This window comes from Microtus pennsylvanicus, chromosome 1 (assembly GCF_037038515.1).
Source record: "Microtus pennsylvanicus isolate mMicPen1 chromosome 1, mMicPen1.hap1, whole genome shotgun sequence".
In the NCBI taxonomy this organism is placed as follows: domain Eukaryota; kingdom Metazoa; phylum Chordata; class Mammalia; order Rodentia; family Cricetidae; genus Microtus; species Microtus pennsylvanicus.
Genome location: NC_134579.1, coordinates 109814474 through 109842304, shown reverse-complemented (window position 1 = coordinate 109842304; position 27831 = coordinate 109814474). Strand labels below are relative to the sequence as shown.

The window sequence follows — 27831 nt, the reverse complement described above, 5'->3', positions numbered from 1 at the left end:
AGGTTCCACAGGGTCCACTGCAGGTAGATCTGCAGACACACAGGACTGCTGGTTAATCAGATACCCACCAGGCTCTTTTCCTGAGTCTTACTACCATGGCAGATCACTCCCAAACTTGAACTTGGGCAGCTCGTTAATCCCAACAGACATGGGGGCCAAGGGAAGGGAAGGCCACTCATTCTGCTCAACACCAAACAGTACCCCCAGATGCCATCCTCTGGGAGCTATGGAGACATCAGTATAGTCACGGGGACTCCCATCACTGGCTGCTGCTATCCACAGCTGGATGTACCACTCACTGAGTATGGCCGATCCTGAAGCCAGCCCCATTATGGTCTCAATAGAATGGCAGATGCTCTTACCACTCAGCAAGTGACAGGGGTTAAAATCAAACCCCAGGAGCTTTGAGACAGATCACCCAGACCCTTTTCATCACACAGAGGTCCCTTGCAAGCTGCCATGCTTGTCTCACAGAGGGTGCTCCCTGGGTGGTCAAAGGGCTGAGGAGGCCATAGGTACCTTGTCCAGAGCACACGGGGGAGGCAGAGCTCCTTCTTTCACGTAAATACAAAAGATCCTGTGAAGGAGACTTACTTTTAAAAAAATGACATGCTTTACTTGGGGTTGCATATGTCCCAGTGGTGTGTAGGTCACTCATGCAAACTGGTTCTTTCCTTCATTCATGCCCACAGGTCTCAGGCTTGGTGGCAAGCGCCTTTACCTGCTGAGCTCTCTCACCAGCCCTAGAAAGCCTACATTGGGACAGGAGGTTAAGATGTCAGCACCCAGCATCTCCTAAGATGTAAGCTGAGCTCTGCAGAACTACGTTCCCCTTAAAACAAGAACAAGGGGTACAGTGGGTGTTTTTCATTCCAAATCCTTTCCACCTAGAGGGTGAGAGGCAGACATGTACTTGAACACAGTAGCTCCAGAGCTTGGCCAAGGGAATGAAAGGCTGAGCTGGCAGGAGCTTCTGTCACAAAATGAAACCTATAGAGGGAGTCAAACTGAGGCAGAATATGGAGAAACCACCCAGGAAGCTCTTGTTGTCATATATGAGAAGCTTTTATAAAATTATACAAAACACAGCAACACAAAGAACAAACTCCAGGTACGTCAGTAACAATACAAAGGTGGCAACCAGCCAAACAGCTCCAGGGCTTTCCCACTCACCCCTGCCTCCAGCCTCACCCACAGTCAGGTTCTAGGAGAGGATCTGCCTGGTGTGATTTCAGTCTTCTGTCAGCTGCTGTCTGGCTTCAGCAAGGACATGGTGTCCTCAGGATTACTGATGCATGTGCTTAAAAAAGCACATTGGTAATTCAAGAACTTAGTCCCACTGACCACGGTGTGGGATCTCAGCACTCAGGTGGCAGACAAGAGGTGGCCCCATGTCTGAAGCCAGCCTAGTCTAATGAAGAAAGCTCCCCTACCTTGCCAACAAAACCTACTTGCAGATGAGTCTACACTACTGACCCAAAGGCCTCGGCATCTGCAAGACCTGTGACAAGAAAGAAACTATGAATGGAGCAGAGCCCCTAGGGACCCTCACGCCATCGACCACAGTTTCACCTCTAAAGAGAATCCCCTGAAGTGCTTGCTGATCTTAGAGGAGACGCTATGAGGAAGAGTAACAGTGTTTGTAAGGAATAAGGATGCCAGTAGCAGAACAGAGGACTCAAACAGAGAAAGCATGGCTGGCTTAGGACTAGCAGAGCCCTTCAGTGAGCCCACATTCTCAGCCCCACGCTTCTCCCCTGGCAGGCCCAGTGCACAGGAGACTGATCACAGTAAGGCACTCCCCACACTCATCTGGGCGGAGGGAGGGGGAAGCCAGTCCAGACAACATGCAGGTTCAGAAGTTGTGTCACCAACGCTCCCTCAATGGGCCTGCTGGCAGTGCCCTGGCGGTTAGCAGGCACTGAGGCCTTACAGTCTGCAGAACCTGTGAGCATGCTGGCTGGCTGCATCAGGTCCTCGTGCTGGCGGGCCCCCCATCCGCCCTGGCTCGCTGGCGGTCGTACTTCACAGACACGATGAGAAAGAGCAGCAGTGTAGCTCCCTGGATGGCGGCCAGCAGGAAGAAGTAGTAATGCAGGTGGCAGCTGTTGATGTTCCCTAGAAGTGAGCAGACGCCTCCTGGTGAGTGCACTCTATGGACAGGGCACCTTCTCACTGGCTCTCGGCCACCTGAGAGAGTACTCTGCACTAGCCACCTCCCTTCCAGGGGCTCTTCCATTCGGATGAAGGGAGGGAGGAAGGTAGCTGTCCTGGACCCAGCTCTGACACTGGGCTGAGAAAGACTGGTAACTTCTCAGAGAAGGTTCATGATGGTAACTTGCATCTGTAACAATCCTGGGAGGGAGTGGCATTTTGCTCCTGTGTCTGCCATGGCATTCACTTTTACCTGAGGTGCTCTCTCGTCACGCCACTTAGGGTCACTCTCTACATTCAGGACAGCACCGCTTGGGAGGATGGGCTAAGTCCCTACCTCAGCAAACACTGCAGGGTGTTGAGCATAGAATGGTCACAGGGTACGGCCTTCCCACATGACAGGCAGCAATGAGGACATAACCTCCCACTAGAGCAAGACAGATGCTTTTTCCAGTCTTAATCTCTTCCAAGTTTCACACACTGCCCAGGTAGCCCTGACTGCTGTAACAGACATATCCTGGTCTCATTAAAGCATTGTCACAGCTTTTACATCACCCAAATGCTAAACAAAGAAGACGGTGCAGGTCAGGGCCACAGACTATGGAGATCAACAGCCAGGCTGGGAGGTGCGAGCCTATGGTCTCCACTGACTGGGTGAAGCAGTGACAGCTGCAATGCTGCCCAGCTGGCACAGTCGCTTCTGTAAACCACTGTTCCTCAAGGACTACTTAAAAATCCAGCACCACCACTACTTAGCACTCACCCAGGACAAAATAACAACAGAGTGGCAGGATGACCGCCTGGCTCCTGTCCCCATGAGCCACAGGTATCATTCATGTCACCGGGGCCAGCCAAGGAGCAGTCATACTCTAGACGACTTGTCCCACAGACGGAACTGGCTCACAGCTAATGCTGTGGCGGGAAGTTGCTGAGCTTTCTGGCACTTCAAAAGCATGTTTCAGTGTTTATTCAGAAAGTGAGACTTCCTCTCCCTGACATCTTTTTATGCTGGGTTATTCTACATGCCCTTTTACTACCTGAGCAGATGCTTATTGGCATCAAATAGCAAGGAACACGAGCAAGTACAACAAATATGTTCCTATAAGAAACATAAATACATGCAAGATTCTGACCCAGAGGGAAGAACAAAGGTCCTAAGTCTGCCCAGAGGGGAAGAGCCCTGTTACCCTGAACCTCACAGTCCAAAGACTGATTCAGTCAGTAAACGGAACCCAGCTCTGCCTGTTCCCTCATGGTCAGTGACACCTATCCTGTCTCCTCTGTGACTACAGGGGATGGACACTTGATCCAACTGTGACAAGGTACCAATGATCTAATTTTATGTGCAGTGTTGAAGCTGGCGGGCCAGGTGGACAGTGTCGTTATGTCCACACTGTCAGCCCCAGAGCAGAAAACATAAAGAGCCCAGTCTCATTTGGGAATGTGCAGAGAATTCAAACATGTACCCATCACCCAAGAAGCAGTTGTCCTGGGCAGTCACAGAAAGAAGATCATAATGAGGGGTTAAAAAAAAAAAGTTGTGTTTCATCAGACTCCTGGTCTTCTGAGAATGAAATGGAAGGCCTGAACAGCAATGCCCACCAAAGCTCCTTCATGAAGCCAACACTAGAGACACCAATGCTCATCAGGGCAGAATGAACAAGTTCACTGCAACACAAGCCTTTAAGTGAGTGGCACTCGGGATCAACAGGGTGCCTCTCAGAACAGGAGGTACTCAAGGCTAACTCTTTGGGAACAAATGTGTCCTGTGCAGGGTCAGGGTGGTTAGCAGAGACACGACAGGGTTCTGAGCTGACCTTAGACAGTGGTGAGACGGTGTAAGGAGTTAGAGAAAAAGAAACAGTGCGACTGAAGCCTAGGGAGTCTTGAACCCTCACGAGGACTCCTTAGCCTGCTAGGGACACTACATAAGCTCTCATCACCCCCTCTTCTGCAAGAATGCTTACATAGGACAGGGGACAGTGAGGGAAAGGCCCAATGGCTGTGTATCTGAAATGAGAAGGGGGTGCTGGCCTGGAGCTACCACTCCCTTCTGTAGGAGGCCTTCTTCTGGAAGGACCCACTCCATCTGATCTCTCTCCAGGTGACACCAGGGCCTCTGCACAGCACTGATCCCATTTCCTAGTGGAAAGTGAGGCTGCTGGGGACTGCCTAGCACTACCTTGAACACAGCAATCGAACTCTCCAAGGCTTAGGTACAGTCTATCAGAAACAATCAGCGGGGGATGTTAAGACACTAAATTAGTAAATAATCTAGGAAGGAGTGGACTGCAAGTGGGGATAACCACAGTCAGTCAACTCTGCACACAAAGAATGAGTCTAAGACAAGGCAGTTCCCACTTACAATCCAGAACTCGGGAGGCAGAGCCAGCATTATTGCAGATGAGTGATGTGGTGTCCCCTGGCGGGCTTGGGGGGGATGGGGAGGTCCCCTGTGAGATGCATTGTTTCCTTCACCCCAGCCCCTTTGGACACTATCTCACTACTGTCTAAGTAGGAATGGTACTCCTGCACTTTGAGGTCACCCTGGGCTACAGAGTGAGACCCTGTCTAAAACAAAGGATTGTGGACTGGCAGGATGGCTCAGCAAATAAAGACACTTGCCATGCAAGCCTGATGGCCTGGGACTGATCCCCAGATCCCACAAGGGAAGGAGACAAATAGCTCCTGAAAGTTATCCTCCCTCCATGCACCATGACAGCCACCTGCCTGTGGTATGTGCACATAGAATAGTGAATGTTTTTAAACCAAATAGTAACTAGAATCCTGGTCTCTTTGATGAACATTTGGGAAAGTCTACACCATGCAGGCTGACTCCATGGCACCCAGAACCAATGAGGCATTCCAGGGCTGCCACCCTCCCAGGGGGATGAGAGCAAGGGCAAGTCCCAGACCAGCTGACGGATTTTACAACTGACCTCACATGGCTAGAGTCAGTTACAGGCATCTAAGGGAGGGGGTTTCAGCCTTCTGAACATTATTACCCCAGGGCCTTCCAAGGAATCCAATCCAAGGCTCTGGAAATCACACAACTTCCAAAAAACAAATTCCTGACTTTCCCAGGAATGCAATAAAAGTGGGTAAGTAATATCCAGCAGGGAAATGCTGACATTATGGCCCTCTGGGAACATGTACTTGTTTAAAAGGGCAAACAATACTGCAGCTCCTGTTCACCCACAGCACTGCAGAGCTGCCCAGAGAAACATCCAGCAGACTGAGAACAGTATTCACTGACAAAGCCACTGTCTGTCCTAACATCCAGAATCCAAAACTTCAGATCAGGTTGACACAGGAGCTGCCATGCAGGTCTTCCTCACCTGACACTGCAGACTGTGCTGAGCTGGATGCAACAGCTGACAAGGCAGTGCTACTCACCGCAAACTTCAAGAACAGAGGATTTGGGCCAATGGCCTCTTGGGACAGACTGGATACTTCACACATCCTGCGGCAGCAGCAAGCACCCTGCTTTCCATCCCAGACATTAGAATCTTACCAAAGTCTGTGTGGCTGCTCATCCACCCAATGGCCTTGAGAGACACCAGGGCTAACAGTCCTGAGCCCACAAATGACCCGATGCCAGAAAAGAAGAAAAAGAGTCCCATGATGGCGCTCTGCATGGACTTGGGAGCAGCAGAGTAGGCAAACTCCAAACCTAGAGAAAAGGAAAAGAAGGCTACACTGAGAAGATCACCATGGTCACTATGAGGTCACCCTCAGTCAGCTTCCCAGCAGCACGCGCAGGCTCCACTGAGGTTTGAGCACTCTCGGGAAGACTGTCTCCTGGTTGGAGAAGTCAAGACTAGGTGCTGGCAACTCATCCTCATGACAACTCTTAAAACACATCAAAGAAGAACACCATTCTCACTTAAGAAGTTTTACTACAAGACAGACACATGTTGTCTCATACCTGAAATCCTAGTATTCAACAGGCTACAGCAGGAGGATTGTTGCAAGTTTCAAGTCAGTGGGACTGCAGTGTTAGAGCTTTTCTCAAAGAGTCAAGAGTTCAGGGGCTGGAGAGATGGCTCGTTCGCTAGGAGCTCGGGCTGCTCATACAAAGGACAGGGGTTCTATTTCCAGTACCCACATGGAGGCTCACAACCATTTGTGACTCCAGTTCCAGGGGATCTGATGCCTTTTTCTGTCCTCCATGGGAACTACATGCATGTGGTATACATACATACATACATACATGCAGGCAACATACCATACATATAAAATGAATCTTTGAATAAAAAGTCAATGATATGTTCATTTGTATTTTAATAAATAAAGCTTGCCCGAAGATCAGAGTAAAATAGCCCCACTGGTCAGCCTTACAGACCAGGCAGTGGTGACACACACCTTTAATCGCAGTAGCCACACTAGTTTGCCACAGAAACCAGGCAGTAATGTGTATGCCTTTAATTCAGAGAAGAATATAAAGCAGGAAGAGACAGCTCACAGTCTCATTCTGAGATTCCTGGAGCAGAATTGCCATTTTGGACTAAGGTAGAGATAAGAGACAATGGCTGGATGTTTTGCTTTTCTGAACTTCAAGTTGAACCCCAATACGTGTCTCTGGGTTTTTATTATCATGGTATAAGTCAAGACTTGAATGTGTCTGGGGGGGAGGGGGACTCTCTCCATACGGACCCTACTTCATAATCAACACAGCAGAATAGGTTCAAGCACCTATAGACTGAGATTCCCAATGACCGGGAGGAGCAAAGACAAGACAAAGCCCACTGTCACTAGTTAGAATTCTGCCAGGGTTTGAGAGGTGAGGCACCAGCATGCTCCTCTTTCCCTCCCTCTAGGAAACCGAGCATCACCAGTTCCTCTCTTCACACTGTGTTAGCCAATCTGCACTAACGCCTTGTCCTTGCAGAGTCTTACTAGTGACAGAGGCCCACGAGGACATGCTCTAAGTCAGATTTGCTCCTTCATGTAAGTCTGTGCCAGAAGCACAGCTGTGTTCTGCCTAGAGATTGGGGACACAGAGGTCCAGAGGAAGCCTCCCACAGCCACTTCCCCTTCCTTTCTAAGGCACACACAGGGCAGGTCATGGACTCATGAAAATATCTTAGGGAACACTGGTTTTATACAGGAAAGGGCAGCCTCAGCATGAGGATTATTACTTACTAATTCATGCTGTAAGCCACAACCCCACCCCACCCCCTCCAGGCACCATGGCCCTGCTCAGGAAACTTCAGGGTACAATACAGTCCCAAATGTTACCAGCATTCAGTCTCACCTGCTATACTTGCAAATATCTCACTGATGCCAATGAGCACATACTGTGGGATCTGCCACCAAATAGGCAGGTCAGCAGCATGGTATACCACACCACCAATGGTCTGGTTGATGGTCTTCTCCTTCACCAGGTCCAGCCTTTTACTCTCCAGGATTCCTGGAATTGAGAAGCAGGTTAGTGGAGCACTAAGGCTGTCACTGAGCTAAGTCTTCAGTGTATTACAGGCATTTATCAACAAGCCTGAGAGGTGTGAGAAAGGAAGGTGACCATGACAGCTTTGTAGGCAGATTACAGTTGTTATCCATCTCTTCCTCACAGGGAAGTTCACTATGTTTAGTTTAACCCTCAAGTTAAACCTCTTTCTGGTCATCTTTTTAAAACTGGGAGGATGCATGAGGATCTGCATGCAGCTAATGGTCACTGGGGGAGGCAGATATATTTCATTCATGGCATAGCCACTGTGAAGATAGCCATGCTCCTGTATGCAACCCAAGTCTCCAAAGACAACACCACAGGCACAGAAACAAAAAGAAAATCCTGAATTAATCAATGTGCATTTCTTCAAATAAATGCACCTAATTGTCTAGATGAAGCTCAAAAACTTGCCTAGGTTCAAGAAAATAAAACAGACTGTGAGCAGAACCAAAATGAAGTACCCCACGTTAAAGGCCTGAGGTTCCAGGAGAAACAACACAGCAGGAATAGTGAAGGGAACACCTCGGAAACAATCACTGGGAACCTGAGTAACAAGTTGGTGCTACTTCATGACTGTGCCATGGTAATACCTCCCCCTAAACCCCCAACAGAGGACTGATGATCTCCCTCAGCTCTACAATATGAACTATCACTACCAAAAGCACAAACACAAACCACCTTAGCACCAAAGTGAAAAGCCCCAAGTGACTTTCAGATCAAATGGAAATCAAAGCAAAGTTCTGGGGCAGTGAGACATGTCAGTGTGTAAAGGCGAGGTCACCAAGCCTGATGACCTGAGTTCGATCCCTACAGCCTACATGCTGGAAGAGAACTCATTTAGGCAAGTTGGTCTTTGATCTCCATACATGTGCTGTGGCCTGCACACCTCTACCCCCATAGGAACACAAAATAAAAATTTTAAAGTAATAAAAACAATACTACAGTAAACATAGTTAACAAAGTATAGCTGTAACAGGAAAATTCTCAGCATTATTTTTTTTTTCACCATTAAACAAGAAATAAGGGTTGGGAAGATGGCTTGGCAGTTAAGAGCACTTGCTGATCCTGCAGAGACCAGAGTTCTGTCTCCAGGACCCATGGTCAATAGCTTAGAATCACTGGTTACTACAGCTCCAGAGGATCCAATGCCCTCCTCTGGCCTCTGCAGGCACTGCACACACATACCTGCACACACACATACAATTAAAAATAAGGGGCTGGAGAGGCAGCTCAGTGATTAAAATCATTTATTAACCCTGCAGAGGACCCAATTTCAGTTGCCAGAACCCACAGCAGGCAGCTCACAATTCTGTAAATCCAACTCCAGGGACCTAATATTTCTGGCTTCCATGGGTAGCTGCACTCATGTACACACACATGTAAATGAAATCTTTCAAAACAAATCTTAAGGCCAGCAGTGGAGCACTCGGGAGGCAGGCAAATCCCTTGAGTTTGAGGCCAACCTGGTCTACAGAGCAAGTTCCAGGATAGTCAGGGTTACTCAGAGAAATCCTGTCTCAAGGAACCAGAAACCAAAACCAAACGATCAATAAACTTTAGTAAACATCTAGAATTGTGAAATACCTAGAAGTTAATATGTCAAAGTGGGGGTAGGGTGTAAGCATTTCTCTTGGCCACCAAAGAAAGAAAACCTGAGGTCACAATTACTCGCTGCTAACAAACACATGTACAATGAAGCTTAGTTTGTGGCATTACCACTGCCACTAGCTGTACATAAATAGCAGCTAACCTGACAGTGGTTCTTTGGGCCACTCTGGCCAGAGCAAGGAACATACTAATCTGGAAGAAATATACAGTAATTTCACCCAAACTGCTCAGCAAAAGCAGCATAAACATGGGGGGGGGGGAGGCAGGGGAACTTATCAGAAGACAAGGAGGAACTATTTTATTTAAAACAATCCACCAAAGTCTACAGAATTTTAAGAAAATCCCACATAAAAGCCACAGAAGCCACCAAAATATGCAAGGTAGTTAGGAACATACTTAACAAAACACATACAAAATAAAAATGAAGAAAATATAAGTAAATGCAAGACACTATAAATAAAATAGAAAAATGACTTAGATCTGTTCCAAACCCTAGAAAAACTGTGCTCACAGGAATAGAGATAGTAAGGAGCTGAAGTGGGGACTTAAGCATCAGTAAGGAGATATAAAATAGTGATACACTGTATTTTAAGCCTTTCAGGTAAAAAGAGGAAGAAACAAAACACATAGCTGGGTGTGATAGCTATACCTGTAAGGCCAGCATTCAAAGGATAAAGCAGGAGGATGATAGTCTCGGGCAAGTCTGGACCACATAACAACCTGTCTCAAACACATAATCAGGGGCTGAAGAGGTAGCACGGGTGTTGATCTTGCAGGACCTGGATACCACGCCCAGCACCCACAGGTAACTCTAGTTCCAGGGGACCCAACACCCTTTTCTGACCTTCATGGGGCAGTGCACACACATACATTCAGACAAAAACATCCACACACAAAATAATCAAACTGTTTTGGTTTTTTTTTTTTTTGGTTTGTTTCTTTCTTAAGACAGGGTTGGGCCGGGCGGTGGTGGCGCACGCCTTTAATCCCAGCACTCGGGAGGCAGAGGCAGGCGGATCTCTGTGAGTTCGAGACCAGCCTGGTCTACAGCGCTAGTTCCAGGACAGGCTCCAAAACCACAGAGAAACCCTGTCTCGAAAAACCAAAAAAAAAAAGACAGGGTTTCTCCGTGTAATCCTGAGTGCTGAGATTAAAGGCATGTGCCACCACCACCCAGCTAATAACCAAATTCTTTTCTTTCTTAGAAGTCCTGGAACTCACTCTGTATACCAGACTGGCCTTGGACTCACTGAGATCCGCCTGCCTCTGACTCCTGAAAGCTGGAATTAAAGGTGTGCACCACCAATGCCCAGCTTTAAAAAACACAATTTTTTTTAAGGGGAAAAATAAAACCTAATACAGGGAAAAACTTTCTTTTCCCTTAAGCCATCTTGGAAAGCCCATGGCCTACCCAATTTGCACCTGAGGGCCTTTGGAGCCAGTTGCCACTGACAGACACAATGTAAGCGGAGTTAAGTCCTGTGTACGGCAGGTACAAGGTGAAGTGTTAGGTTTCTACTCAAAGTCTGTGGACAATCCTCAGTCCTCCACCCAAAAACTGCCTGTGTGCAGCAGTAATAGCTGTCTCCAATGAGGTGCTAGACTGTGCCCCTCAATTCCTGACAGGATAGCTCCTTCCTATGTCTTGCAGGGGCAGTTTCTTGAGAAGACAGCTGCATACTACGTGGTCTCTACAGGCAGGTTGAAGCTGCCTAGATTCAGCTAATGCTGGACCCTATGAAACACGTACTTTCCTGGCACTTTAAAAGACCTTAGAAAGGGCCTGGAGGGATGGCTCAGCCGTTAAAGGCTGGGCTCACAACCAAAAATATAAAAGACCTTAGAAAGGACAGAGTCTGAAAGAGAAACCTGTTTGCAGAACTGAACTACCCACAGACCAGAGGACAGCCCACATGGCTCTGAGGACAACCATTTAAGGAGCCTCAGCCATGCATGAAACTGAAAGAAAAGAGGCTGTATAGAAACCTATCACAGCCGGGCGATGGTGGCGCACGCCTTTAATCCCAGCACTCGGGAGGCAGAGGCAGGCGGATCTCTGTGAGTTCGAGACCAGCCTGGTCTACAAGAGCTAGTTCCAGGACAGGCTCCAAAGCCACAGAGAAACCCTATCTCGAAAAACCAAAAAAAAAAAAAAAAAAAAAAAAAAGAAACCTATCACAGAGCTCTATGAGAAAATGCCCCTGAAAAGAAGGAAGGAAACAAAAGCCCTTCTGGCACCCAGCTGGCACAACTGCAGGATGCAGGGCTCCCCACCCACGAAGAGAAGTTGAGAACAAAGACAAGCCATAGGCACTAGAGGCAGACAGACAGAGATTCCTTCCAGCCCAGGATTCCCAAAGACTACCCTGCGTCCCTAATTCATGTGCTCTGTTTATTTCTTTGCTAACTTATAAAGCAATGTGTCACTCAGATAAACCTCACTTTAATTATGTTTGATCAACAGAAAATGCACTAGTTATCTTAATAACTCAGCACCTGAAAGATGAACTTCTTAAGCTGAGTCATTTTTTTTTTCTTTTCTTTTTTTTGGTTTTTCAAGACACGGTTTCTTCGTATTGCCCTGGCTGTCCTACAATTCCCTCTGTAGACCAGGCTAGCCTCAAACTCACAGAGATCCACCTGCCTCTGCCTCCTGAGTGCTGGGATTGGTTGTGCCCCACCATCAGCTGGTGGGACTGATTTCTGTAAGCCCGTGAGCACCATAGCAGCAGCATGTTCTGCTGTGACGGCAGAGGCATTTTCTTAAACTCCCTTCAGTGGAGCTCAGTACCACATTCCTCAGACCACAGCTGTGTGGAAAACGCTTTTTTCCCTGCCATTATATTGTTTTATGGTGCATCATCTTCAAATATTAATGAAGGCAGGACACTCACATTGAGATTATCCCAGTCTCATTCACAAACAGAAACAATGATGAAAACAGGAGTGTCTTAGGGCACTGTCCCTTGAAGTGTGGTGTGGGACCTCAGCTGCTAAGACTTCTGTTGGGAGTTTCCTAGGAGCCTTAACAATCCCACAGACCTTTTTTTTAGTTTTTTTTTTTTTTTTTTTGATGCTGGGACACCTGCAGGCTCCAACAACTGTGAGATTCAGAAGCTTCCACAGAATGTCCTCTCATTCCCACTGTCAGCCCGCAGCCTGGGGCAGCAGCACAGGGCAAGTCTACCCAGCTCTACAAGATGAAGGTTTGTCCTCAAACGACACGTGTGAAATGAACATCTGAAGATGAAGAGTCACCGGCTGCTCAGTGTCTTCAACACAATACACTAGCAGAAGCCATGCTGGGAGTGGAAAGAGAAGAAAAGACGCGGGGCGGGGGGGAGGGGCTCACCCGCAGCAAAGGCAGAGCACATGACGAAGAACATCCCCACAGCAATCCTCTTCAAGGAGGACGGGAGCAGGCCATGTCTTCTGAGCACTGGGTCCACTAGCTTGTCCTTCAGAGGGATGAGCAGGAGGATGAGCACCGCATCGAACATGGTGAGCCAGGCTGCGGGCAGCTGCACAGAGTACGGCATTAGCTGCATTACAGCAGCTCCCCAAACCACCCAGGATGCTTCAACTAGAGATAATGACTGTGTCTTGAGCTGGGGGAAGGGCTGGAATCTGCCGGTACTAAGTTTAATGGCACTGGTCAACCCAATCTCAGCAGGCTGTAACCAGTCAGGAACTAGTTCTAGTGGCAGTGTCCCAGCTACCTGTGGCAGCTGCAGAAAGGAGTCATGTCACCTCCAGATCTCTTACCGTGTGATGGGTAGTGGTGATACTTGAGATTTCTGGAATCTTCAAATGAAGACTCTGTAAAACATATGTAGTCTGCATCTGGATAAAGAAAGCAGATGGTACAAGTAAGCCGGCAGAGCCTCCTCAAGCCTGTGTACACGCCCTCCCTCTTCCAGATGACTCCTCCCACCTCTCAAACTCAGACTTGGTAACTACTGGATCACCTTAGAGTCTCTTTGAGAAGAGCTGCCAGGAAACCAAATGAGAAGCTAGAGGGTCCAGACAACCAGATGTATACCCCACTCTCAGCTGCCACCTGGGAAAGGTTTTCCAATACGAAGCAGCCAATCTGAGTCCATGGCTGCAAACTGTGGCAACTGGTGGCTAGCCCGGAGTCCTGCACTGCACACCTGCCGCACTCACTTGAAAGTACACAGTCCAGTAAGGAATCAGAGCCAAGAACACAGGCACGATCTTGACCAGGGCTTTCACGTCTTCCACTTTGTCCTCTGTGAACGGCCCTCCACGCGACATCTTACATGAATCAAACAGACTGTGTTTAGAGGATTGCTGAAAGACTCCAAGGCCTTCACTTTGGGAGACAAAATGAAGGAATTAGTTTACTTCCACCCCCAGGGACATCGCTCTGGTAACAAATCACTTCTGGGGTATGAAAGCAGCTCTCTGCACTGCCCTGCTTTAAGTCTTTCTGTGACTAACTGTGGACTGCCCACACAGCTCCTGTGGCTGACCACAGGGCCTTTGGACAGGGCAGCTCTGTCTAATGAACCCATAGGGACAATGTATCAACTCATGCAGCTCCACGGGGCGGCAATGTGGCCTGGACTTCTTTTTTTTTTTTCTTTTCTTTTCTTTTTTTTTTTTTGGTTTTTCGAGACAGGGTTTCTCTGTGGCTTTGGAGCCTGTCCTGGAACTCGCTCTGTAGACCAGGCTGGTCTCGAACTCACAGAGATCAGCCTGCCTCTGCCTCCCGAGTGCTGGGATTCAAGGCGTGCGCCACCATTGCCCGGCTGGCCTGGACTTCTATCCAGCTGACAGCAACCCATGTTTCCTGTGACTACACTGGCTTATCACACAAGCAGACACTTGAGGGACTAGAAGGTGCCTTGATGGCAGGGAAAGCAACATCTCTCTCAGGGTAAGGGACAGTCTGAAGAACCGTGAGAGATATTATAGCATGCCTGTGGGGAACCAACAGAGCACTCGCTCACTCTCCTTTATCACAGGCTTGGGAAGTCCTCCAAGGCTCTTACTCGCCCATTTTGAGGAGGAAGTTAGGACAGAGACCAGAGCTGCAGCAAGATTCTAATGCCTCAAGTTGGGGTCAGGACAGAAGTGGGACCTTCCTGGCTTACAGGGATATGCCTGGACACCAACAGCTGTGGGTCACGCCCCTGCCTCTCTGTCTGCAGTTTTTTTTTTTTTTTTTTGTTTTTGTTTTTGTTTTTGGTTTTTTCGAGACAGGGTTTCTCTGTGGTTTTGGAGCCTGTCCTGGAACTAGCTCTTGTAGACCAGGCTGGTCTCGAACCCATAGAGATCCGCCTGCCTCTGCCTCCCGAGTGCTGGGATTAAAGGCGTGCGCCACCACCGCCCGGCTCTCTGTCTGCAGTTTTTAAAAATAAGTGGGGCCCTCCAGATAGCAACAAGGTCTTTCCCGGCTACACAATACCAATATGGACTGTACAGAACTGTGCACTGTTGACCAAAAACAACAGGAGACACTCAACCCCACCAAGAGCCTCCCAATTCCACCTTTTTGCACTGGAGTTTATAATCCTATGCCCTATTTCACTGAATGGTCACATTTAAATATTTTTTCTTATTTTATATCTGTGGTTTGCCTGTATGTTTTGTCTGTCTCCCTATGGAGCCCTGGCTGTCCTGGAACTTGCTACATAGACCTAGCTGGCCTCAAGCTCAGAGATCTGCCAGTCTCTGCTATCATTAAAAGCATGTGTCAACACACCCAGCTTGCCTTCATATATGTGCACTGTATGAATGCCTGCTGCCCTCAGAGTCCAGAAGGGGACAATGGATCCTCAGGAACCAGAGTTGTGGAAGACTATGAGTATTGGGAATCAAACCCAGGTCCTTGACAAAATCAGCAAGTACTCTTAACTGCTGAGCTGTCTCTCTCCAGCCCCTCATTTTTATCCTACAAAGCTTATGCACTTAATCTGTGAATTTCAAGCTGGGGAAGATTGATAAACTAGAGGCCATATCTTAGTATGTTAGCCAAATTCTGATGAAGTAAATACCTATGACTACCCAATACCACATGGACTAGGTGTGAGGGACACTGAGTCACAGGTTCCTACACTTTGTCTTCATTTGATGACATCTCTAACTCCTTCAAATTCCTATTTATCTCTAGTTCCCATATACATGAAGCAGGCAATACCTCTATTAGTGATGAGCACACCCCACTAATGATGTATCTCTGAAACACATCGATGCCAAGAACCAAATCCCCTTGGCACCAGGGCTCTCACAGGTCACTCAGAGACCTGTTGTGTATCATTACAATACTTTAAAGTTGATGAACCAGGGTGTGGCTAAAGCAGTGGTTTTCAACCTGTGGGTTACAACCCCTTTGGGTGCTGAAGGATCTTTTCACTGAGGTCACATATCAGATATCCTGCATAATAGATATTTACATTATGATTTATATAAAAATAATTTATGATTTATGCAAAATTAGTTTTTGAATGAAACAGCAACAAAAATAATTTTATGACTGGGGGTCACTACAACATGAGGAACTGTATTAAAGGGTCGCACTGTTAATAAAGTTGAGAACCTATGGTCTAAAGCCTCCCAATCACCAAGTGAGGTGGCACACATGTAACCCCAACCACTAGGAAGGCTGAGGCAGAATAATCACTTCTTTAGATATGAACCAAGTATAGAGCCAGCCTGGGCTACATGAGATCCTGTCTCAGAAAAAAAGCTCCTAATGCACTTGCATGGTTAGTGTTCTATGCTGTGACATAAGGAGCACCCACAATCACTCCTCCCACAGAGACTGTGACTCAGTTTCCCTGTACCTGTGTAGCCAGGCTCTGAAAGGCTAGGTGCACAGTGCGCCCCCTTGCACCTGTCAAAAACTCCACACAAAGGCACTCCAAACAAGTCCCGCACCAGCTCTATTATAGTATGGTGATGATGATGTGAACTCAGACTGTCAGGTCTCATCTAAAATCAGCACCACTGCCCTCCAAACACATCACCTAGACCACACACAGGGACAGGGCCAAGAGTCAGACCCATGGAGAACAGGTGTGTGGCACTTCCGGGCTCTTCAATCCCACTCCAGACACCCCCAGTAGCACAGCGAAAGGTTCCATCAGGTACTAGGCTGCTAAGAGCCTTACTTGCCTCACTGCATTGAGGCCTTACAACAATCCTAAGAGTTGTCCAATCCCCTGGGCAAACAAAGCCAGGCACTGTAATGTCTCTGAACTACCAGGTTCCACAGCAAGCTCATACAATTTAGTTGACTTTCCAAACCTGTCTGTTTAGTTTTGTCCCAAAGATTTCCAAAGTTGAAGCTGAGAAAAAGGCAGACTGCTCAGTCTCCCCCTTCCTTTGTCATGTGTGCACAGGTCCTGGAATAATGCTGGACCCTGGCTGAAAGGTTCTCATCAGGGCTATTTGCAAAGGGCTGTCCTGCCCATGGCTAGCAGTCTAGATTAGAAACAGCTCAAGACTGCAACACTGCTCTGTCTGGCAAAAATCAGGTCCTAGCAAACACTAGTATCAGCTGGAGCTGGGTGACATCCAGCTTTGCAAGCTCCTCAGTGATAGTCCCCTTCTGGGCAGGGTCTGAAAGCCAACAGAGTAAACAGCTTTCTAGCAGATTCACAAAGGTGGTTGGACGGTCAGATTTCACACAGGGGACTCATGCACCATCAGCAGAACCACAGAAGTCACTGTGTAGCTTCAGTTCTGCCACATAGAGGCTTCCAGTACACCAATAATAGACACAGACAAGCACGGGCGAGACTATGCACCTTAGCCTGTAGAACATTTTCACAACCAGGGCCACCCCACAGGAAACCCTAAGGACAACAAATCCATCTCTGCTCAGTAACTCCTGGAAAGCCTTAGGCTCAGTAAATCACTAGGAGGGAGCTGACCACCAAGGTCCAGGAGCTTCCCTGAACCTTGGTTCTCTCTCTGCCTTGACTGCTCTGATGACTCCAGTACTACAGGCTGTCTAATGTCACAACCGCCGTCAAGGGACCAGTTTACTCTACACAGTGGTCTGCAGAAAACACAGAAACATCTAAGTCCTCCTTAGGCTAATTTCTCAACTTCATTAATCTGCACAGACCAGGACCACGGGTCACCAGCAGCAGCAAAAGTGGGTAGACCTCAGAATATGGCCGTTTCAAAAAGTCCCAGGCTTGGGACAATCAGCACTGAGGCTGTGCAAGTCCCATTAGAGTAAGGGTAAATGGTTCCCCTAGTGTATCTCAAGCGTGTTTGTGTTCCCCTCCATCAGAGAGTAGCTGCCATAGCCCTGAATGAGGGACGCTATGCTGACCAAGAGAGAGACAGCAGCTTCCCTTAGAGATAAGTACTGACAACACAACAGCCTAAGTTCTCATTAACACACTTCTGTGTCTAAAACACGTGATGTGTCTCCATGGTACTCTCTGCAGATCCCTTCCTTCAAAATCTGCAACCCAACAGCATCAAGGCATCCTTACCCTTGTTGGCAGTGAGGAAGTTGGGCATAGAGTACTGAACTCAGGGTTCTGCTAGCTGAATGGCAAGGTTTACACCACACACTTTCTGAATGAAAGCCGGCTTGGGGATCAGACACACGAGCCGTACATCCCAGACTTCAGCTGGTATTTTATCTGCAGGGAGCAAAAAGTTGTGCAACTCACCCACTTCTCCGCTGCCCACCTCTCTGGGAGCAGCAGCTGTAGGTGAGAATCCTGAACATGTCAGTGAAGGCGCTGCCATCAGGAGGCTTGGTGATGAAGACACTCTGGCCACAGAGGAAGACCAGGAAAGCGATAGCCACGCAGACAGTGGGAATCAGGTAGCCTGTGAGAAAGCTTACATTCTGCTGAATATAGGCAATGCCTCCTAATGACAGGATCGCTCCCAAATTAATGCTCCAGTAAAACCAATTGAAAAATCTCCGAGTGGCTTCTGGACCACGATCTTTGACCTAAAGTAACAGGGAAAAGAAATATGTAAGAACATGTGATCCTCTACATTTTTCATCTGTTCTGTTAACATGACAAGCTTTAGTGTTTTTAATACTTAAATGACCACCCAGCCACCCACAGCAGCTACACACAAGCCGTGCCACCACACCAAGTACCTAATCATCTCCATTACGAGAACAGATACAAGGTGTCTCAAGTCTCTGCTCTCAGAAAACAGTAGGACACAATCAAAATGCTATTTACAGATCCAGCCAGTCTCTCAACAAAAGACATCTTGTACTCAATCATTCCAGGAGCTGAAGCCCACTCCAAATGCAAGGAAGTCCTAGTGTTCAAAGTAAGCTGACCGCCTACCTTGAAACCAGCAGGAATGATCCTTAAAACAGGCTCCAGAACCTACAGCAAAATCATCATCTTGGATTATCAGGAGCCTGCACTTAACTGCTCAGCGCTGTCATATAGAGCTCAGGGCCTCGCTGAACTTAGCACAAGTACTAGGACATTGCCAAGTAGGCTGTGGCTCCATGCACTTAAGTAAGGATTACTCAGAGGCAAGGCATGGAGCCCAAACATCAGAGTCTTTAATAAGCCTACAACTAAGCTTTAGGCATAGTAAACAGTTACAATCACAAAGTAGTTTTAGATTAGAAAGGTTATTCAGTGCCAGTGATACACACCTGTAATCCCAGCATTTGAGAGACAGAAGCAGGGAAATCATGAGCCGGAGGCTGGCCTGAACTACACAAAAGATCCCATCAACACACTCAAGAAGTGCTCAAAAATCAGCCCCAACCTAACACTCCCCTTCAGATGAACACACACACACACACACACACACACACACACACACACATAAACCTTCTGCAGATCCCACCTGGCTGGTAGCTAGGCGAGTCAGGCCCAGCCTGGCTTCTTCCACCTGTGCCTTTTACATCTACACAGACACTCTCAGGACAGGACAGGTCCTAGTCAGCATCATTCTGCAGTTTCATTGCACAAATGGTCTTGAGCAAACCCACAGCCCAAGACTGACTTGAACATATACAGACACATCCTTAATGGATGGATAGGGTTAAAATTGACTCCATAGCACCTCTTCTGATCCACAGAGCAATCTCCTCTCTAGTACCAGGAGCAAAGCTGCCAAGTATAACATGCAATAAGGCACTTATGGTTTCCTACAGAGTATTTAAGATTAAGGTGAGGGTACAAACTATACAGTCAAAACTGAGTATCCCTTGACAATTATTAAACTCCAAATGATAGCTACTGTGTTGGCAAGTCCTTTGCTTGAATTTAGTCAGACAGTTATAATCAAGTCAAACTGAAAAATCCAAGTTGTTGGTTTGAACTTTCCTTTCTTCAGGGCCAGGGACTTAACACGGTCCCTGCAGATATTAGATATGACCTTTACCACTAAGTGCCATCGCTAGCTCCAAATCAAGCAAGCAAGCAACCGTAAGGATTTTGTTGTACACACATCAGTTCTACAAAGGTTCCACTAAAGGCGGACATCACTGCAATCGTTTATAGCCGCAGTTTCTTACAGCGGAGGCAAAAGCTTTTAAATGTTACTCAACAGTGGACACCAATGCCCATGACACAGTGGAGGCAGGCCAGAAGAAAGAAAAACACATGAGCAAAGAAACAGAGAAAATAAAACCCAAAGTACATACATACATACTTTCTGTTTGGTTTCATTTTGTTTTTTGAGACAAGGTTTCTCTGTGTAGCCCTTGGCTGTCCTCAAACTCAGAGATCCACCTACCTCTGTGCTTCCCCCCCCACCAACCCTGCCCCAGTGCTGGGATTAAAGGTGCGCCACCACTGCCTGGCTCTATATTCTTTATATATACACTGTACTTTGTGTGTGTTAAATACCACACACACATAAACATGAAAGGAAGGGGCCAGTTTAAAGAAAAAGAAAAGCAAAAGCACCTCTTTGGAAATGGGATCAGTTGTCCAGGCCAGCCTCAAATTCCCGGGATTAGATGATCTCCCTGCTTCAACCTCTAGAACTGCTGGAAGTACAGACATGCACCACAACGCCCAGCACAAGACATTAGATACTAACTGAAATGTGCCAAGCCCTTCCCATTACACATCACAGGATCACATACATCTTCCCACATTCATAGAAACGGTCCTTCTTCTAAGACAGTAGGAAATACTTGTTCAACTGGCCTAGCAGAACCCTAACTTAACCCTAACATAAGCAAAAGTCCTTATGCCCTTTGTAAACTCGGTGGTCAACTGACTTCACTGTTCAAGTTTCCAGCCACAGTTGCTTCATTAAAGGAGGCCTACTTTCAGGGCCTCGGTAGCCACACACCATCCGTCAGCATACAAACGGAACTGCTGCTGACTGAGCTGTCTGTCACATGCCTCTCCTTGCCTTTGGCCAAAGGCCACAGCTTCCCAATATACCAGTCGCATGACATCATGACATCACCACATATCCTGCCAAGGCTGAACAAGCTCCCCATAACCCCTCCACACCCCATGAAAACACTGCAGTCAAATAGAGAGGAAAGGTCAGCAGGCCAGAAAGGAGAATAGGTTTGACGGTATCAGATTTGCAGGAGCCTAACCTCTCCCCACTGGAACAAACACCACCCTGGGTGTCCTGATGCCATGCTTCAGCACAATCTCAGCACTCAGAATCTCTGCTGAAGCAAAGAATTCCTACAGTCAGTAGAGGAGCCTGACTCAAAACTAAAGCAAACCACAAAGGCAGTACTGTCTACTCTACCTGCATGGTAGCTTTTACCTCGTAGGGTCTAAGTAACCCAGGGTGGGTTCCAACTCCTTATGTAGCTGAGGCTGGCTTTGAAGTCCTAGGCCTCCTGCCCTGCCTTCCAAGTACTGGAGTCATAGACAAGCACCTAGCACTCAGCTCACTATTTCGAGTATCACCAACCAAGAATGATTGACCTCTGGCGACTGGTAAGACTAGGAAAGGCAAGGGGCAGAATTTTGCTTTCAAATGAGAGTGACTTATAGATTTGCACTCACTTTGAAGTGACCTGGTACTTGTGCTCACAGCCACAGCCTGGCCCATCTCCCACATGAGAGGGCACTCTGGCAGCACCAGTCAGAGAAGCAGAAGCACCTTAAAGACAGCAGCCCACTCCTCTAAACAGGAAAGGCCAGCAAGAACTGCCCCAGGCAGAAAACATTAGCACAGCACCCTTCTAGCCATCAGGCTTCTCCTGCAAAGTAGCTGACGCATTAGAAACAAGGGAGGTCTTGAAATCTCCCTCAAAGAACAGTCATGAGGCAGCGGAGAGCAAGTGCCTCCTTAAGGATTCCAGTTACCTGCTAAAGATGCAACTTACACACCACAAGATGAACCTACATGTGGTTCATGGTCTCTCGCCGTCTCAGAGCTGTCAAACCACCACTGCCCTGGCCAGAAGCCTGTGTATCTGCTCACTCACTGAATGTTCAGCATCCTTTACTTACTGAGGTGCTCATTACACCCCTGGGAACCCTAACCTCTTGCTGTGTGTGGGTAGCATGTTCACAGAAGACAGACTGCGATAAGTCAGCTGTTCATCAGTAGAGGGGCCACACCTTACTTTTCACTGAAACATCTCAAAGTTATAGAAAAGTTGAAAAAAAAAAAAGGAGGATGTATCCTTCTCTTACATTTTTAGCTCTAACTTCTGTTAAAAACAAAAAATACTGGGCCAGCACAATGAGATGGCTCAGCAAGTAAAGGCATTTTCAACAAGCTTGAAAACCTGAACCCCAACTCCAGAATCTGAATGGCAGGAGAGAATCCACTCCTGCAGGTTGTTCTGACCTGAAATGCACAACATTACCATGAACACACACACACACACACACATACACACACACACACACACGAATAAAGACAAGGGCAGGTAAATCTCTGTGAGCTCCAGGCCAGCCAGGGACACACAGAAAGACCTTGTCTCAAAAGCAAACATGTAAACAAAAGAGCTCACTGACCTCACACCACCATTCAGAGGCTAATACAGGTCGGATGGCCCATCTGGGCTACTTAGTCAGTCTGAAGACAGCAGCATGGACTACACAGAAAAACCCCAGGTCAAAAAAATAAAATGGCCAAGAATGGAGGGGGAGATGTGACTTGGGCAAAGGCAGGAATATTAGTAGTTCAAGGTCATCTTCTACTAGTGAATTAGAGGCCAGCCTGAGCTACACTGAAACCCCGTCTCAAAAATATAACAAAATAAAACAAAAACCCACAAACAGAAAACAAAACCAAAACACCAGAGAGCCAATCACTGAGCACATACAAGTGGCTGTGAAGTTTCTCTAGGGTCCCAGATCCAGAGGGTCTCTCCTCCAGATGGTGTTAAGTGTGGAGATTCTGGAGACAATTCCAATTACTCTGTGGAAGAACACCTATTCTTAGCTACAATGACGTGTGCAGGCTGGGACCCACTCACAGTGACCCTCACTGGAGCCATTCAATAGGCCTGCTAGGGAGAGCTAATCAATGGTCTAGTATCTACTGGAGAACACAGACTGTGGAACAGCTGGGCCTGGACAGACAGTCACCCCATGCATACTACAACCAAAGCTTCTCAAACTGTGTGTGTAAAACTTGGCAACAGTAACAGGTTGCTGAATGCACACGGACCAAAAACAAACTCAGAATCAATGTGCAATGGACCAGAGATGTTCCTGGCAGGGCTTGCCCACGCTGCATCCTGTGACGTCTGTGGCCTTGATTCTACACAAGGACCACATGCACTTTACACTGCACACACTGACATGCCTCATGACCAAAACAAATGTGCCTGACACTCCCTGGCTAGACTTGACACTACTTCATACTATGAGCTGCACTGTTTCCACTGCACAGAGAATGTTTTTCTGCTCTCACAGAAGCAAAGTGGCTTAATTCCAAATAGCCAAGACTTTGAATATGTCCCTATCAGCTATCACTTTCAAAAGCTATGGCTCTGGAATGTATCAAGTTGTGTAAATACCCATCTCATTTCTGTACAAATTGGACTTCATCTTTAATAAATAGTAAGTTATTCATATAGCAAAGAACTGCTTTAAAACAAATTTATGATTTGGGTGATACCAGTTAATGTTTGATTTGAATGTCTATTTTAGACTCTGAGTCACATAAGTTCTTGGGTGAAAGGGGCTGTGAGTGCAAAGTCTAAGGAGCTCTGCATACACCATGAGACTCAAACTATGCCAACGTGGGGATGCACAGTAGAGGTACACTTTGTGTGCTATGGCCCAGTTTGCTGCTTACTTTCCTGTCGATGTGATAAAACACCATGACCAAGGCAACTTATAGAAGGAAAGATTTATTTTCCAGAGGGCTAAGAGTCAATTATAGCAGCAAATATGTGGGCTACAACAGCAGGTATTGATCTCAAATAAGGCCCAATCCCAGTAACATACTTCCTCCAACAAGGCCACACCTAATCCTCCCCAGTCACCAACTAGGGACCAAGAATCCAAATATATATGAGACTTATGAGGATCATTTCGTGCAAACTACCACACCTAGGCTTAAGACATTCGGACAGAGCTAAAGTGCTTTGACCCTGTGTCTTCATATAGCACTAGAAGCTAAGCTCATTGGAACTGCCCCTGTGTGAAAATTCTAAAGTGACAACTACTTCTTTTGCTTATATTTTACTTTTACGAACCACTGTCTTGCTCTGTAGCCCGTAACAGCCTAGAGCGATATAGACTGAGCTGGCCTTAAGCTTGTGGCAATCCTTCCGCCTCAAAATCTGAAGTACTGCAGTTACTACTTCTGTCACAGTTGAGATGTGCCCTCACTGAATTGGTTAGCCTTGTGCACCATGTAAACGAGGCTTCTGAACACGGCCCAATCCTATATTCATGGTGCTACTCTCTGAGCAAATGATTTTACCTTGGTCACTTAAATTTCAGGCACTCAAAGATCAGTTTAGTGCCAAGACCCAGGGCTCCTTCCCTGCAGTCACAAAGAACCCTCTAGCAGTCCCTACTGCACTCCTCCCACTTCTGAGTCCACCCCTTTCTTCCAGGCCACTGTCTCCACTCTAGGCCACTGCAACTGTCTCCACTCTAGGCCACGTGCACCAGCTGCAGTCTGAGCTGTGTGCGTGCTCACCCACCTGCCACACAACCCACTTTTTTTTTTTTTTTTTTTTTTTGGTTTTTCGAGACAGACATGGTTTCTCTGTGGCTTTGGAGCCTGTCCTGGAACTAGCTCTGTAGACCAGGCTGGTCTCGAACTCACAGAGATCCGCCTGCCTCTGCCTCCGGAGTGCTGGGATTAAAGGCATGTGCCACCATCGCCCGGCTCACAACCCACTTTCTACGGCAGCCACTTGCAATCTCTTTGCAATGAGACAACATGTGTCAGGCTTTAGGAGACATCTGGCCTCTATGACTACTCAATTCTACAAGGAAGCAGGGGAGATGAGTAAGCAGGAAAGAGCAGGACCTTAAAGAGCTTTATCCACAGAGCCTGCCACTCCAACCCCACATCATTTCCACTGCTTACAAAATACTCGTTTTGCATTTGACCGCTAGATCCATTCTTAGCCTGTGAGAGCCCTAAAAGGGGAAGCTGAGCAGCTGAGGCACCCAGACACTAGCAGATCACTTCTGCTCTCCAAAGCTTTGGCTCCTCCTTCATCTCTTGGTCTTGGTGTTCAGAGCAGCAGCATGGTTTTGGACTTTCCTACCCAGCTCACCCCAAAACTTTTTTAAAACAATGAAGATGATGGGGGCTGGAGAGATGGCTTAGTGGTTAAGAGCATTGCCTGCTCTTCCAAAGGTCCTGAGTTCAATTCCCAGCAACCATATGGTGGCTTACAACCTTCTGTAATAAGATCTGGTGCTCTCTTCAGGCTTGCAGACATACACGCAGACAGAATACTGTATACATAAATAAATATTTAAAAAAAAAAACAAAGAAGATGAAAACTAAGTGTTTGCCCGTAAGTTTGTAAACAGAAAACTAGGGCAGTGGCGGGTCTTCGTACATGCATACAATCCACATCTCTACAACTTCAACTTTTCTTTCAGATTTTAACCCAAATGACTCCGCCATTAGAAAGAACCTTCTCTTGAAACCCACCCTGGCCATCACATCATGAATAATCACCTCATTGGGTGAAGCCCTTCCTACCACCCAGATCACACCTGCTTTCTGTCTACTCAAGGGCTTCCACCCACACTACAAGAAAGTTCCCCCAAAGCAGAGGGTGGGTGTGGTTCCCACCCCTCCTTCAGTGCTGTACCAGATGCAAGGGCAGATGTGGATACAGGGTGTGAGGCTCTCTTTTTACCAGTCATGAAACTTGTGCGAGGTGTGGAATGCGTACTTGTGGGCTCCTTTCTCACCTGGATTAGAAGTAGCCTTGCTCTCCCTCCTACCCACTCAGTAGGCGTAGGAGCACTCTACAAGGAAGTGCCCCCACCCCTGACAGATCTTCTTCCTCCCCTCCCTAACTAGAAGGAAGAGATCAGAGGCAGGTGATCTTATCTACACTACAAGAGAGATTCCCTGGCCAGGAAGTATCCCCTTCCATAGCCTTAATCTTTCTCAAGATGTGAGGTGCAAGTGACCGGGTTGGGGAGCTTGGTGGGCAGCTCCTTGCTCTCCCATCAGTCGCTCAGTCAAGTGTGCAGGTTAAAATATAGGGGTGGCTTCTTCCATCAGTGGAGAACCCTGGGGCATGTGCAGGTACAGAGTACCGGGACGGTCCCCGCATCTTCAGCGTAGCGCACTAAGTGCAAAGTCAGGCATCGGTTCAGGTAGGCGTGGTGCACGGTAGGTGCAAAAGCAAAACAGGGAGGACGGGGGCGGGTCCGGCTCACCTGGTCCGCGCCGAAGGGCGTTATGTTGGCCTTGACCGTGGCCACACCGAGTCCCACCAGCACCAGCCCCGCGAAGGTGGCCGGAGCGCAGCGGCGCGCGGCGACATCGGGACACACCGCCGTGCCGTTGGGGAAGGGAGCCGAGCAATTGCGGACAAGCTCCGGGCTCGGGTCCCCGCAGAGCGCGGCGCGCGGGCGGGGCGCGGCCAGCAGAGGGAAGGCAAGCATGCCGAGCAAGTAGAGTGCCAGGCTGAGCAGGATGGCGCGCGCCCGGCCGAGCTTCGCGTCGGCGAGCCAGCCCCCGAACGGCGAGCCCAGGTAGGTGAGGCCCATGAAGAGCAGCAGCGCCTGGCTGGCCTGCGCGCCCTCCCAGTTGAACGGCGCGCCATTCAGGAACAGCACCAAGTTGGCCGTGATGCCGTAAAAGGCGGCGCGCTCCAGCAGCTCGGCCAACAGCACCGCCCCGCACGCCGCGCGCCGCCCCGCAAACGCCCCGGCCGCCGCCGCACTCCGCCGCGAACCAAGCAGCGGCGCCCGCTCACCCTCCATGGCTAACTCCCTGAGTACCAGGTTGCCGAGCTCTCGCGAGAATGCGCTCCCCGCCGCCTCACTATTGGGCAGGTGGAGGACTTCCGGTCCGGCCCCGGAAATAAGACAAAGCGTGGCGGGTGCTTGTTGTTGAGATGCCTGTAGCTATTGTGGTTCCCATTGCTGGAAGAGATCCACGGGGAAATTCGAACCCTATGCTCCGAGGTTCCGGAACCACGCTGATGACCTAATCCAGGTCACCTGCGTTTAACTCTTCTCTCCTCCCATCGTCTCTGGTACCCGAGGTCAAGTCTAAGCCTTATTCCCCTGACCGTCTCGGCATTCTCTTCCTATCCGCTAGCTTTTCTCTATCTGTTCGGCTGGAATCTCTCCCTTACTCCTGATTGATCCGGCCATTCCTTCTCCAAACGCTGCCCTCTAAGGAAAACCTGCCAAAAAAAAAAAAAAAAACAGTTTCATGGTGGCGGCGTGGCGCCTGCCCACCTGAAGCTGATAGCTGCTCAAGACCCGCCTAAAAGTTACCATAGTTGGGCGCCACCAACCCCCCCCCACACACACACACTACGTCTACAAAGTGTTTAAGCCCCCTCCTTTAGACAGGCCTGTGATTATTTTTTCTTTCCCCCACCCCCCACCTCATCTCTGGGGACTGGAGGGTCACCCTGGAGTGCCTTGCTCAAGTAATCCTGGTCCTTTACTTTTTAATTCCTCTTGATCTGGCTTACTACGTCGGCGGCGGAGAAACCTATCATCTTGATGCCAGAAGCCCAGAAGGAGTTAAACCTTCCCTGCCGGACAGACCCAGGTCCCTTACCACGTGGGAAGCCACTCTTCATTTTTCTCCCTCTCTTTTTGACAGGACTGACCGCTCCAAGGAACACCAATCCTCTTCGGAGCAAAGACCATCTAGGATGGATGCATTGCTCTAGTCTTCAATCTTCAGCACAGGCTTGGGAATGGGCAATTTCTGGTCTAGACCTGATCCTCAGTCACCCCTGGGGTGTCTACTGCAAAATTTATCCAAATTGGACTGTCAAACACCATACGTCCAGAACACCTTATTTCCTTTTGCTCTGTGACCTGGCCTCAATACGCCCTTGATAACCAGTCAAGATGGCCACCAGAGGGAACTCGTCAACATCCTCCATGATCTTGAGATTTTCTGTTCATATAGACAAGTGGTCTGAGCTCCCTTACATCCAGGGATTTGGGGTTCTGCTCTCCTGCACCTCTCTCTGTAGCCAGTGCCCCATGACACAGGTTTTGTTG

The 27831-nt window shown here is 48.1% G+C and overlaps 1 protein-coding gene across 2 annotated transcripts; it reads right to left on the bottom strand.

Moving 5' to 3' along the window:
- Positions 1 to 1043: 1043 nt before the first annotated feature.
- Positions 1044 to 26592, bottom strand: Slc15a4 (solute carrier family 15 member 4). 2 transcript variants are annotated; one of them, XR_012911199.1, is made up of 9 exons: positions 26014 to 26592; positions 17878 to 18167; positions 13382 to 13550; positions 12980 to 13057; positions 12567 to 12735; positions 7412 to 7567; positions 5669 to 5827; positions 1366 to 2118; positions 1044 to 1329 (listed from the first exon to the last, which is right to left on the bottom strand). XR_012911199.1 is itself a non-coding variant. In XM_075978093.1 (8 exons), exons 1-8 carry the CDS (start codon positions 26560 to 26562, stop codon positions 1970 to 1972), a joined length of 1719 nt encoding a protein of 572 aa, XP_075834208.1. In that variant the 5' UTR covers positions 26563 to 26592; the 3' UTR covers positions 1044 to 1969. The 2 variants fall into 2 exon arrangements, 1 of the variants encoding a protein (XP_075834208.1); XM_075978093.1 differs by having other exon boundaries at positions 1044 to 2118.
- Between the last annotated feature and the right edge of the window lie 1239 nt (positions 26593 to 27831).